The following is a 13,826-nucleotide window of genomic DNA, read 5'->3' as shown; positions in this document are numbered from 1 at the left end:
GCTAAAATATGTTTGATAAAAAGCTTCTGTATCTGTCAATACTGACAGTGTTAAACAAAAGGAATAACTATTACCAATACTGTGTGATGATGGTAAACAAAAGCGATTACTTTAATGCAGGTCACAGGAGGAATGGTAAACACAGTTGGTTCAGGTTAAACAAGTATTTCTCCTCTTTTATAGGACAACCAGCAGAAACATCTGCTATCAGCGGCGCTCTTCTTCTGTCAGTGATATTCAGAATCAGATATGGGTTTGATGAGCTGGTTGTGGGAACAACATCAGTTTTTGATGCACCAGTGTTTTTCACTTCCATTCGCATTTCTGTTTTATTTCCTTGCTAAACGGGGATATCTGTCCTTGACATACAGGTATGTAATTACAAACCTATTAATTGATTTTTGTTATTAAACCACACATTAAAATCAATATGTTAAGTGACTTATTAGTGTATTATATGGCTTTAATACTCTAATTTTGGTACTAAAATTAGTCACAATTTTCTGTGAAGCCATGATCTGTTCTATCTATTCGGATTTTAATTTCAATAGGTTCATGAAGTTTGATATGTAAATCAAATGAAATTTGAAATAACCAGTCCAAATAGCACAACCACAATATTTAACAGGGGATACAATACTGGCGAAACTTTTGTTTATTTGTTTTTTACATTGCTTTATACTCGTGTTTCTAATTCATATCTGTTTTTTAGTTTTTATCTAATTGTATTTTGTACTTCTCCCATAAAGCAATTTGGTAAATGTTGTTGTTTTTAAATACATTATTTAAAATAAATTGACTTTACAAATCTTAAATAAGTCACCTCACACTAACTTATCAATTGAAGTACAACTAACATTTATTTTCATTATTAATTAATCTGCAGATCAATTTCCTGATTAATTGTTTGGTCTATAAATGTCAAAAAATAGTGGAAAATGAGTCCTTGTTGATGTCATTATATCTTGTTTTGTCAGATCAACAGTCTAAAACCGACGGATATTCAGTTTATAATTATGTTAAACAAATAAGAATGTTTGAGAATCTGCTTAAAGAACATCCTATATGGGGCGCCAGTGGTGGAGCGGGCGCCCCATGTGCAGGGCTGTTGCCGCGGCGGCTCAGATTCGGCTCCAGCCTGTAGCCCCTTGCTGCATGTCACTCCCTCTCTCTCTCTCCCCCCTTCACGCTTGTCTGTCCTGTACATTAAAGGCTAAAAGGCCCCAGAAAATATCTTTTAAAAAAAAGAACATCCTATATACTAATCAAATAGTTACTGATTAATTTTCTATATATCAACTGACAAACTTATCAACTAATTGTTGCAGCTGTGATTGTCAACATGAGTTTCTATCTACAGGTACCTGTATGTTTGTCTTGGAGGATGCGTCCTAGCGGTCATCACGATGGGCATCTACAGCTTGCTCCTGTTCACCTCAACTTTCCTCTTTATCCTGCTCGTTTGCTCTGTGGATCCCAGCTCTGTCCACGCCTGGGTGTTTGGTGTCCAGATGTTGTGGCAAACCTTCTGGCACCTGCTTATACAGTACAGGGAATACTACCTGCATGAGCCTGTCAGCATCAGGTACCGATCTTAATTCACTTACCTGGCATGTAAACTGATACCTTCATGCTTTTCCAGAGGGTCCAATATAAATTATGAATTTATGTATTAACTGATAGGTCTGGTAATATTTTATATTTTCTTATTTTCAACAAATCTCATGAAAAGACCAAAACCAACAATGAACTGATCCTAATAACAAGTATTACTTGATGTCATTTATTCCTCAATTGTTGTATAAAAACTACAAAAAGCACATTAGTGACCAACACTGTTGCACTACGTGGTATTTTGCTTTGTTACCATGAACATGAGCACATCCTTCTGCTGCTGTACACAAAAAAAATGCATCACTCCTGTTTGTTTTTAAGGAGTCACATCTTCAGAGTACCACAGACAAGCTCAGGAAGTCTGAAGAAAAGACTGAGACAAACTAAAATGTTGTAGGCATTGGACTTTTCATGGGATTTGTAATGTCTGACTGGTCCTTTAAAGGGGCAGTTCATCCCAAAATTTAAATTATGTAATTTTCCTGTTGTGCTAATTATTAATACAGATCGTTTTGTTATGAGTTGCTGAGTGTCAGCCGTAGAGATGTCTGCCTTCTCTCCAATATAATGGAAATAGATGGCACTCGGTTTGAGGTGCACAAAGCTCCAAAAAATATATATTTGAAAAATTCAACAGCAGTGTCTCTTTCCAGATATCATGACCTGGTTCCTCAAGATAATCCACAGACCTTGTTGTGAGCAGTTTCATTTAGAAGCTATTTCCTTTCTACCAGACTACACCCACCAATTGTATCACTGCACAGAAGGAAGCGTCCATCTACTCTTGAACCAGAGGCTTGCCCTCATAATAGCGCAAGATGTAACCATTAATGGGTCCTCCTAAGCTGAGCTGTAACATTAGCTGGGTCAATGGTCATGATTTCTGGATAGAGACACTAATATAGTTAATGGGTGGAAGTACAACAGGATGGAAAATCATATTCTGAAAAACAAATCTGAATATTACATGAAGGCATAACATTAAAATAAGCCCACTGCATACCAAAAACAACATTTCAGTGGATATAATCTAGAGAAAAACATACAGTGAAAATGACCTTCCATTTAGTATGAAACCATTTTCCACCAGCTGGAATACAGCTTTTCAGTTTGACAAAACAATCTCCCCTTAAGATCCACAGTAACTGTACTGGAGCTTTCAGTCACATCACACTGTCCTCATCACTGTCCAGTGCCTTCTATTCAACACAGAGCTGTAGATGTTTCGTGACTCTGAGCACCTCTGGGACTTCTCATCCATGTTGACTGTTTGTCAGAAATTGTCAGCTACCGTCAACTTTGTGACGTGATAGAAAGCTCCATTACAGCGACTAAATGGACCTTAAAATGGAAATTTTAATTTTAATATTCAACATTTCCCTTTATAGTGTTTCCAAGTGGTATTATTGTTGTTGTTATTATTGTCTCAGAGCCTAACAAACACCACAGTTTAAAGTCACTTCAGTTGCTCTACTGTCCGCCAATTCAACTACTGGAGATAGTAATTGCAGAGAACCTACGCTGATTGTCTTTGGTAACTAGGGACCATCCTCTTCCTGTTTTGGTGGACGCATTTTGTGCTGTAAATTGAGCCATTTTCCCTGGAGATCCTACCTGGTACATGCATTGTGAAAAGCGAGGCTGAACCAATCTAAATGCAGATAGTGAAGCTATTACAGTGTGCAATCAGTAGTTGTTGGCTGCTGTTATACTCTTGGTAACATAAAATGCAGACATATAGTTAAACATTTATTCCTCTTTCTGACAAAAATACTTACATATATAATGTTTTTTTTTTTCAGATTGTTTCTGGCAGTGTCCTCTTTGATGCTGCTCACTCAGAGAGTCACCTCTGTGTCCATGGACCTCCAGGAAAAACAAGTTACACTAACATTTAATTCTTCATCCAAAAGGAAGACCTGTGTGATGCTTCTCCCTCTTGTCAGCTACATCCTCAACTTCACCACACTGTTCGGTGGGCCTTTGTGCTCCTACAGCCGATTTGTGTCCCTAATGGCGGGAATCAGCCTCAACCCTCCACCTAGTCCACTGGGTGTCGTCTCCCTAAAGTTGATGCAGGTGTTAATGATGGAGTTGGTAAGGTATTGTCTTGTCTATTTCCTGAAACATAACACCTATGATCCCTCCAGCTGTATCATTCTCTATGGCGTCCTGTGGGTTTGGGGTCTGGCGGCAGTTTTGAGGATCCAATATTATTCTCACTGGAGGGTCAGTGAATGCCTCAATAACGCAGCTGGGTTTGGCTTTTGGGAAAATTCACCAGGAGACTCCCCAGACTGGAGCGGACTATCTGATGGAGATTTCTGGACCATTGAAGCGTCGCGCCGTATGTCACAGTTTGCCCGTCGATGGAACTCCACGACAGCTTTATGGCTGCGTAGGCTGGTTTTTACAAGATGCAAACGTTTCCCACTGTTCATGACTTTTAGCTTCTCAGCGTGGTGGCATGGCTGGCATTTGGGTCACTTTGTGGGAATTCTGACCTGGGCAGCAACCGTGAAAGCAGATTATCACATACACAGGCACCTGGGCCCAAAACTGTCATGGAGGAAAACATACACTTGTATAAGTTGGATTAACACTCAAATGATTGTGGCTTGTGTTGTTATAGCAGTAGAATTAAGAAATGTGTCTGGTTTGAGACTTTTGTCTGTAACATACATAGGTCTGTTTCCACTTTTTAATGTAATTCTGCTTTTTATCTTATTAAAACTCAACACGAGTTAATCATCTTAACACACTCCTGTATCTACGTAGCGGGACGTAATTACGCTCAATTAGGGCTGGGCAATATATTGATATCTTCTTATGAGACTAGATATCATCTTAGATTTTGGACACATAACATTGTACGTGGGGCGGCATGGTGGTGTGGTGGTTAGCACTCTCGCAGCAAGAGGGTTGCCGGTTCGATCCCAGGCGTGGGAGCCCTTCTGTGCGGAGTTTGCATGTTCTCCCCATGTCAGCGTGGGTTCTCTCCGGGCACTCCGGCTTCCTCCCACAGTCCAAAGACATGCAGATTGGGGACTAGGTTAATTGATAACTCTAAATTGTCCGTAGATGTGAATGTGAGCGCGGATGGTTGTTTGTCTCTATGTGTCAGCCCTGCGATAGTCTGGCGACCTGTCCAGGGTGAACCCTGCCTCTCGCCTGATGTCAGCTGGGATAGGCTCCAGCCCCCCCGCGACCCTCAAGAGGATGAAGCGGTTAGAAGATGAATGAATGAATGAACATTGTACGTGTCTTTTCCTGGTTTTAAAGGCTGCATTACAATTAAGTGATGACATTTTCTGAACTCACAGGCTGTTCTTACTGTTCTATCATTTGCCTTTAACCACCTAGTCATTATATCCACATTACTAATGATTGTTTATCGAAAATCTTAATGTGTAAATATTTTGTTAAAGCACTAAGAGTCAACCCTATTTTATTGTTGCAATATAAAAATCGATGTATTTGGTCAAAAATGTCACTGCTGTTTGATCTTTTAAAATTCTGTTCTTGAATTTGTGAAAATTGAATCTAAATAAAGTCTTAAAGGAAGATAACCAAAATGAAAAATGTTCTCTGCTGGCATAAACTGAAGATCATTATATTCATTCATTTTCCGTAACCGCTTTTCCATTGTTAACGATTTGCCTCAAAGAGCACTGCGATCATCTGCTGCTGGTTTATTGGAGGTTCCCAGCAACAGCCGGAAGAATATCGGAGATGCAGCCTTTGTCAGTTATGCCCCAAAGATATGGAGCACACTACCTGTAGATATCAGGGAAGCTAGCTCGCTAAATATTTTTAAAAGAAAGCTAAAAACATATTTGTTCACTTTAGCCTTTAACTAGCCCTGACCTCCTGATACAGGTCTGAAACGCTTTCTTTTTACACTTTTACTGTCTATTTATGCTACATGCTGCTGCAGCTCTTTTAAAATCTAACTGGATTTTATGATTTATAGTTTTAATCCATGTTTTAAACTGTTTTTAATGTCGTTTCATATTGAATTGTCTGTTTTTTGTCCATTTATTGTAAAGCACTTTGCACTGCATTTCTTCATACATTTCTTGTATGAAAGGTGCTCTAAATAAAGTTTATTATTACTATTATTATTATTATTAGTAGTAGTAGTAGTATTATTATGTCAGTGGTCGCGGGTGTGCTGGAGCCTATTACAGCTGACACTGGGTAAGAGGCAGGGTACACCCTGCCAGAGGGGCACAGGGCTGACACATAGAGATAGACAACCATTCATGCTCACATTCACACCTACGGACAATTTAGAGTCACCAATTAACCTGCATGCCTTTGGACCGTGGGAGGAAACCAGAGTACCCACCCTCTGGTTCGAACCAGAAACCCTCTTGCTCGCCTGCAAATCACTTTTATAATCTAAACCTGCATTAATTGACATTTACTGGTATTGAAGAGTTGTGAAAAATATTGATATATCAAAACACAGTACTCATTCTCTCCAGTATTGATACACCAGTACCAGCTGCACCTTCTCACTCTCTTTCACTACTACCAGCAGAGGCTGCTGGTGACTTTCTACCGCTCCACCATTGAAAGCGTGCTGGCATTCTCCATCAATGTGTGGTATGCTGGCTGCACAGCGGCTGACAGGAAAAGGCTGCAGAGGGTGATAAGGTCAGCTGAAAAGACAATTGGCTGTCCCTTGCCCTCCCTGGATGACATCACTAGCTCCCAATGCCTCATGCGAACAAGGAAGATCATTCGCAACCACCTCCATCCAGGACACAACCTGCTCAGATTGCTGCCCTCTGGAAAGAGGTACAGGAGCATAAAGAGTAGAACAAACAGACTGAAAAACAGCTTCTTTCCGTGGGCTGTCAGGACACTCAGTGCTCACATGAGTCATTAATGCCTCCTTTTACAGACTTTTACAGACTTAAGCGCAATACCTTCTTTTATTAAGTGCAATACAATTTTTTTTACTTATTGTTTTTATTATGACATGACCTGTACGCTCTTGTCTTGTTCGTCTTGTTCGTCTTGTTCGTCTTGGGTTGTCTCCACTTGTTTCATTTTTGTTCTTATATTTATTCCTAATGCACCTTCAGTTGTGGCACTCCCAGTTTCGTTGCATAGGTGTCTGTACAATGACAATAAAGGCTATCTTGAATCTTAATATTTACTACAGTCACTCAGCTGTTCTCTGCTACTAATCAAGAAGGGTTGTCATTGTCATATAAACGCCCTGTTACATTGATCTTTTAATAAAAGTGTTACATTTTATGTTTTCAATGTCAATCTTTCCATGTGGTATCAAAAGTACTGTGTCAAAGTTAAAAATTCCAGTATCGTGACAACACGACATTAAAAACAAAACCAGGTCACATAAGGTCGCAGCTCATAGTGCCAAACTTCACTCTTCAAGTCAGTGCAGCTTCTACCCTCTTTCAGGTTGTGCAACTTGCAAAAACACTACGGATGAGTGTGACTACTCTCAAAAAACTCTCCACATAAAAAAAAAGTGACAGCTGTTTCCATCAAACAAGCTCAGGCATGGTGAGCATCCCCTATCTGCCTCGCATGAAAAGAGTGCAAGAATGAAAAGAAAAAACAGTGAGTCATGAGGAAAGTGAAGCTAAAGACCCAAATATTTTTCTCAGTAGTTGGACCAGTAAATACTTTCTAAAGGTGGCCACTGTTTGTCTGCTCCCTAGTGGTAAAAACTGCTCAGTGCAGTTTTAAGGAGTATTTAGCAACAATAACACTCGTTACTGCGTTCCAATACCCATACTACCATACTATATAGAATGCCAGATAAAGATTTATAATGTCCCAATACATGGTATGTCAAATGCAGTATGCCAAAAATACCAAGATGTTCTACTACATCTGGTCCAATTTTGCAGTATGCAAACCAGCATGCTTTTCAGGCTATTCTGACCCACAATCCTCTGCAACAGATGACAGCTTGACAGCTCGTTGACAGCTGTATTATAGCTGATTTACAGCTGTCAGAAGTCGCAATGATGGGTGACAGCACATTCAAGTAACTGATGACCAGTCTAACAGTAATAACGGGAATATTAATTGTTGAAGTGAACAAAAGAATCATAAATATTACAAACAACAAAAGGAAATGACTATAAAAATAGCAGTGACAGGGGAACTCCAGATGTAATTTCACTGAATCTACAATCTATGCAGTTATAACTTTTAAGTTAAACTACATACATTGCAAAGTAACAACTGCAGAGCTCTTCAAGTTGAGCTGTCCATCTCTTGCGAACTTTGCAAGTAGTGTTTGTTTTATCTCCAGATTAACGGATATAAAAGCAAGAGGGTCAAATTTCTGGGCGCAATGTTATAAAAAAGTAGCGTGTCCCGATTGTGTGCACACTGCATGCAACAGTACATACTTTTAACAACAGCTGCAGCACCTAATAAAAGTAAAAAGAAACAACTTCCCCACCTGTACGTGTTTATTGTGACTAATTCTGAGTGTACGTGTGCAGAAACTAGAGGTCCCCTAGCAGCACTTGAACACATAAGTAAATTATAAATGTAGGTACCAGGAGGTATTTTATTCATCAGTTTACAACAAAACCATTGAAAGTGATTTTTTAAATTAACATCTGTAAAAATACATTTTATAAGTAAAGAAATATATCAAATAACTTAATTGTGTGGGTAAAAATCACACAGCTTGTAGTACATCTATTTGCTCTCTCATAGAGCTTTGTTTGGAGTGGAACTAGCCAAATGCTATTAAAATATGCAAGTGGCTGGTAGATTGGCCTCACTCACCAGCCATAAAAAACCAATAGTAATCTATAAAACGGTCAGGGTGTGATGATACATTGATTAAAAATCCATTATTATCGATGCAAAGTGAAAACATTGATACATATATCACCATATTAATTACTTATTTATTCAATTTCATTTTATTTTCCTCGCCAGAGTTGGGGATAATATACTTATTTTCTTTGTTGAAATGTTACTGTTAAAAAAACGCAATAAAAAAGATTGTCTAAAAAAACCAACATGTGTCACCATATTTATTTTTAAATTACCATAGCATGTTTGTGTAACCGTATCTGCCTGAGCATACCTTTTTCCTGGACATTCAAATAGTGCAAGTGGTCCAGCACCGAGCAGACAATGGCAAGCAGCACAGAAAGATACAACAGGATATTTACTGATTTCATTTCATATCAATCGCAGGCTCGAATTGAAATTGTACCGCGGCAGACTATGTGATTATCTGCAGATAACATATCATTAGTCCAAAGAATTGATATAATATTGTACTGCAATGAAACCTGTGATGTGCACCCCTGCTGAGTGACACTGCATGCGATGTACTGTAAATACAATAAAAATACTATTTGTTCTGGTTATATCACTTATCTGATTTCTTCCTCATTCTGCAGCAAAGTCTCTCTTCTCTCTTTCCACAGATTGCCGGCAACGATGCCTAAAAATAACAACAGTCCAAGGTTTCTGTTCGAGACAAATTTCTTCCAGCAGTCCTCTGGTTTGTTAATGTCCAATGTGTAAATCTAGAAGAGAGTAGAGTAAATGTCACGTGCATGTTTGGGATAATACCTTAAAAGACCTGTTAGTGATTTAAAAAGATAAAAGGTATTAGTTTATATATTTACATCACCAATTCACTCTGGGGAATTTCATCTCACTGTGAATTAAACTCTGCAATGTAATAATTAACCCTCTGGCAGCGAGCATTCAGTCACTGTACAACACCTTGTTCCTCACCTGATGCGTTAGGTGAATGGCCACTGCGGACAGTACAGTGTAGTAAGGCAGAGTCTGTTCAGTATTGACTCCGGCTAGTACCAGTCCAGACATCATGGCCACCGTGAAGCCACTCAGCCAAGGTTTGGTTTGCTCCTGGAACCTCAGCGCAGTGGATTTGACTCCTACCTTGACGTCGTCCTCCTTATCCTAGTTATCAAAGAAAAAGCAGAGAGAGTCCAGTGTCAGTCCATATTATCATAGCATTATGCTTATGTTCTACTCCAGAATGACTGGTGTCAATGGTCTATGATAAAAATAAATGAACCCATGGTCTAATTATTTCTCTACTACATAACATTTCTCTACTACTACATATCAAATAAGTGCTTTAAAGGAAATATAAATAAGATCTGTGGAGCCCCCTTCTTCACCTGATGTGCATATATTGTGTCATATATCAGCGTCCACATCACTCCAGAGAAATACAGTGGGAGGCACACGGACCAATCACAGGAGCCCTTGATAGCGGACCAGCCGAGCAGCGCTCCCCAGTTGAAAGTGAGGCCTAGACAACAGGAACAGAAAAAACATGAAACTGAATTTAGCTTTGCTGCAGGGGAAGAAGTTTTAGATGTATAACACACACAATCTTAACTAGTACATACCCAACACAAACTGTGGCCAGTAAGTGAATCTCTTCATCAGCGGGTAGGTGACAACAAGAGATAATGAAGCTGCACCCAACGCGATGCTGTGAGGGGCAGTATGAAAACTGTGAGCCTAACAGTGTCAAGCCATTAAATATATAAACAACTTTGTTTTTGGTCATTTTTGATCTGCATTCTAACGTACATTCCTTGCTCTTGTACATAAACACACTGCAAGTAACACATCTATAAAAAAGGTAACTGGTGAACTGTTTGATCTGCTGTTGGTTTAAAAGGACAGGCTCACACATTTTTAGGTTAATTAAAACACTGGTTAGGTTCAAACATGAGCTTTGAAAGAGGTTTTGCTTGCTGTAATCCATTCTCCTGTTCATACCAGACATTTAATCTGTGTCCAATGTAAGTGATGTGGTACAAAATCCACAATCTTTGTTTTGCACAAGAATATATTTAAACATTTATCTGAAGTTAGGATTAGGCTTTATAAGTCCGAGTTAGACAAATCAAGAGAGTATCTTCTAAAGTTTGTCTTTTTAGTACAAAATTTTGCAAAGAGAGTTGTACACTAAAAAAGACTATGACTTTAAAAGATATTAAGCCTTTGCAATACAATATTTTCACAATACTTAATTCACAATACAATATTATTGTAATTTAACTTGGTTTTTCAATATGCAAAGTACATGACATACTGTCAGACATACCTGTATAGCGATCAACTGCAAATTATGTCCTGAAAGTAAAACTCTTTAAACATCTTTTTGTCTAATGAGATAAAGTTTTCAGTCTGAAAACTGACAAAAGTTTATCTGTATTTGTTTATATATTAATGTTAATCATTTAAATAATTAAAAATTGATACTTAGCATCCGTGTATGGCTTCAATATTGCCACAGAAAATATTGCAATACTATAATGTATCAAGTCTTCCCCCACCCTAAGAAGATATCCAAATTAAGCACGCGAAATGAAGCTTAAAAAGAGTGGATTTCATTGGTCCTACACACTTATTTATTTTCCCCGTCTCCTCTATTTCTGCTTTTGAACTGGTCATTATACAGATCTAATGACAACATAAAGATCACTGGGTACCTGTAATAGTTGAGACACAAGAGAACCCCGAGTGCCAGAGAGAGTTGCCCTCCTAAGAAGGCTAGTGCCTGTGACCGAGAAATCTCTCCTGATGCAATGGGTCGTGTGGCCGTCCTGGACACCTGCACCAAAACATCACCACTTTCAATCAGTCAGTGCAAAAATCATTAGTATATATATATATACACTTCTTGCTGTAATATACCAGTAGTTCCTAAGTTATCATAATAAAAAGCCGCCTGTTAGTATCAGCTAATGCGTGAATGGCTACATTTAAGTTTCAAATACCTTTTTGTCAAAGTCTCTATCCCACATGTCATTGATGGTGCAGCCTGCTCCTCTCATCATCAGAGCACCTGTACCAAACAGGGTGAGCATGCCCAGATGAGGGAGGCATCCGGGGTCGGCAGCCAGAGCTATGCTCCATGTACACGGGAGGTAGAGCAGCCATGTTCCTACACAAAAACACAGAAACAACATAAGTCAAGAGGACTGTGAGAGATCAGCTTCTGAAAGTCTAAGCAGGAAAATCTGATTTATGTTGAGGATCCCTTTAACAAGGCACTTTACTCTCAGCGCTGCATGGTGCTGCCAAAAAAGATAAATTTACGTCAGTGTGTGTGGCTATGTGAGTGGGAATAGCTTGCTTTCCGTAACGAGTATGTGAGCTCTCCTGCCTTTCTGCAAACATTTACGATAGAAGCAAATAACTGACCTTGCTGTTTTCTTGCAGAATCTCTCACCACTATGTCGGACACGTTTTGTACGTAATACTAACACTGTTACTCCAAATTAGACCTTTGAGTGGAGATATGTGTTTTGATGTATTCTAGGGTTACTAAGACCTTTTGGTTTTATTCCAAGCTACGGACGTGGGGAAATAGTTCAGTGATTGACAGAACATCACACTTTCGGTTTAGACAAAATTATAAAAGCAGGTATGTATTAATGTAGTATTCAAACTTATACAAATATCTTTGATAGCAAATACGATGTTCAATGTGCACTTTTAAAGGAGTCCTTTTAAAAGGACTGAAAAACCAAATACATTTTTTTGGATTGTCTATCTAAAGGTCATCATGTGTTTTTAATACACCATTATATACTTTATTACACAACTGTGTGAATTACTCAAAGAAAACAAGATCACAAAAATGCTGCAATATTCCAAACTTTGGCACTGCTGGGTCAATCCAAATATTCCTTTTAAAATTAATATCTATATAGTGTCCATACACAGTATCAGTTTCCCCATAAAATGACTTCATACAGAAAAAAAGCAATCTGCATTACAAATTAATGTACTAACCAATAGGTTTGTCCAGCCTCATCAATCGCAGGTATGGCTGAACAGGTGATGGTGCTGAATTCACAATTGTAGCAGCAGATAAACTGAATGATCTTCTCCCATTGTTCTGTGTTTCACGTAGTCTGAGTGATGGGCGGATAGCACTCTGGCTGTAAAACACTCTCCTCAACACACTGGAGTCTGAGTGGAGACTCACATCTCTCGTCCTTTTTCTGTCCATGTGAATGAGGCCGTTAGACAAGGAGTACAGGCAGGGGTAAGAAGCTCCATAGTGAATCCTCCTCAGGACATTCAGGGTTAACTGACTGGTCAGCTTGGCTGGCAGCATGGTGTTTCTCTGAGGTCAGACTGGCATTATCCTTTTTCCCTCTGAAAATGTCACCCCGTGAACACACAAACACAATGGTTCGTCAATGGCTTTTTTTCACAGAGGACTGATTTGCTGCAACAGGCATTCCTTTTGTGTTTGAGTGAGTCGGGTGCACAAAGACTGAGATACTCATGTGTCCCAGAGCTGGGTCTATTTTAGCTGTTTGTATGTGTTTTTAGCATTATAACAGCGTTTAGCCGTGGCTGGTAACAGTAAGTTAGTTTGCAAAAGGACAAAAACCGGCACACATTAATACTATTAACATTCACTTAACACTTAAGTTACAATGAGTGTTAGCCACAAGCCAACTCTGATGCTAACTTTAGCTTAAGTTAGCATTTTCAAACGACTTCTTGTAACGTTAGCTTTTCTTGAACCGAGTACAGTGTGGTGTAACGGTGAAACAAACTTACACTGTGAGTTACAGTAGACAGAAATGAAAATTTTAAAAGAAGCAGGTGACTGTCAGGTCACTGCTGCACCGCTGTTGCGCCTTCCTGTTATGGTCCGCCCGATATTGCTCCGGTGGAAACAATACCAGAGCGCGGATCCAATGACAGCAGTGACGGAGAACAAGCAACATCCGTTACAGTAAATCATTTTTACTGCGGTCAGTGTGGATATGAGGAGAAAAACACACTGGCGATCGAAGTTTACACGAAGATAACACAACCACAATTATATATAGCTTGTAAATTATTTAAAAAATAATTTATAATCAATACAGAGGCCCAGACTGGAACTAAATGTAGAGTAATAAAAGGAGTTCGGCACCAAATCTTTTATATAAATGTATTTTCAACATGTTCTCATCCTCTTTAAACTAGCAAAGTGACCACAAAGCAAACTATAAGTACTTCCGGTCAAATTTGTCTCTGATTTTACAATTAAAGCACGAGTAGGTGTTATTTTTTTCCTAATAGAAATGAAAATATGAGCTGCGCCAATTGTAAAATAATACAGTTTAGCATAACACTAAAAATCATAACACACTGGTGTAAATGAGAAAATATATTGGGCTTTTATT

The 13,826-nt window shown here is 38.8% G+C and overlaps 2 protein-coding genes across 2 annotated transcripts; one reads left to right on the top strand and one right to left on the bottom strand.

Annotated features, from left to right (window-relative positions):
- The first annotated feature begins 249 nt into the window (after nt 1-249).
- Nucleotides 250-5,026, top strand: mboat4 (membrane bound O-acyltransferase domain containing 4). Its single transcript, XM_033619639.2, has 3 exons — nt 250-371; nt 1,361-1,585; nt 3,417-5,026. The coding sequence occupies exons 1-3, from the start codon at nt 250-252 to the stop codon at nt 4,360-4,362; spliced, it is 1,293 nt and encodes a 430-aa protein (XP_033475530.2). The 3' UTR covers nt 4,363-5,026.
- A 3,136-nt stretch (nt 5,027-8,162) lies between these two features.
- On the bottom strand, nt 8,163-13,334 carry coq2 (coenzyme Q2 4-hydroxybenzoate polyprenyltransferase). The gene is made up of 8 exons (XM_033619033.2): nt 13,213-13,334; nt 12,430-12,798; nt 11,409-11,575; nt 11,121-11,242; nt 10,026-10,111; nt 9,792-9,925; nt 9,379-9,567; nt 8,163-9,164 (listed from the first exon to the last, which is right to left on the bottom strand). The coding sequence occupies exons 2-8, from the start codon at nt 12,755-12,757 to the stop codon at nt 9,009-9,011; spliced, it is 1,182 nt and encodes a 393-aa protein (XP_033474924.1). The 5' UTR covers nt 12,758-12,798; nt 13,213-13,334; the 3' UTR covers nt 8,163-9,008.
- Between the last annotated feature and the right edge of the window lie 492 nt (nt 13,335-13,826).

Source organism: Epinephelus lanceolatus, chromosome 9, assembly GCF_041903045.1.
Source record: "Epinephelus lanceolatus isolate andai-2023 chromosome 9, ASM4190304v1, whole genome shotgun sequence".
In the NCBI taxonomy this organism is placed as follows: domain Eukaryota; kingdom Metazoa; phylum Chordata; class Actinopteri; order Perciformes; family Serranidae; genus Epinephelus; species Epinephelus lanceolatus.
Note: the sequence above shows the minus strand (reverse complement) of the source record. Positions and strands in the feature narration are given on the sequence as shown.

What these genes read in the sequence shown, in the direction of transcription:
- coq2 (XM_033619033.2), bottom strand. Translation starts at nt 12,757, where the DNA reads ATGCTGCCAGCCAAGCTGACCAGTCAGTTAACCCTGAATGTCCTGAGG. An exon ending in GAGGCTGGACAAACCTATTG is followed by an intron (nt 11,576 to 12,429) that starts GTTAGTACATTA and finishes GTTTTTGTGTAG; the next exon opens with GAACATGGCTGCTCTACCTC. An exon ending in CTGGCCACAGTTTGTGTTGG is followed by an intron (nt 9,926 to 10,025) that starts GTATGTACTAGT and finishes CCTGTTGTCTAG; the next exon opens with GCCTCACTTTCAACTGGGGA.
- mboat4 (XM_033619639.2), top strand. Translation starts at nt 250, where the DNA reads ATGGGTTTGATGAGCTGGTTGTGGGAACAACATCAGTTTTTGATGCAC. An exon ending in TATCTGTCCTTGACATACAG is followed by an intron (nt 372 to 1,360) that starts GTATGTAATTAC and finishes TTCTATCTACAG; the next exon opens with GTACCTGTATGTTTGTCTTG. An exon ending in CATGAGCCTGTCAGCATCAG is followed by an intron (nt 1,586 to 3,416) that starts GTACCGATCTTA and finishes TTTTTTTTTCAG; the next exon opens with ATTGTTTCTGGCAGTGTCCT.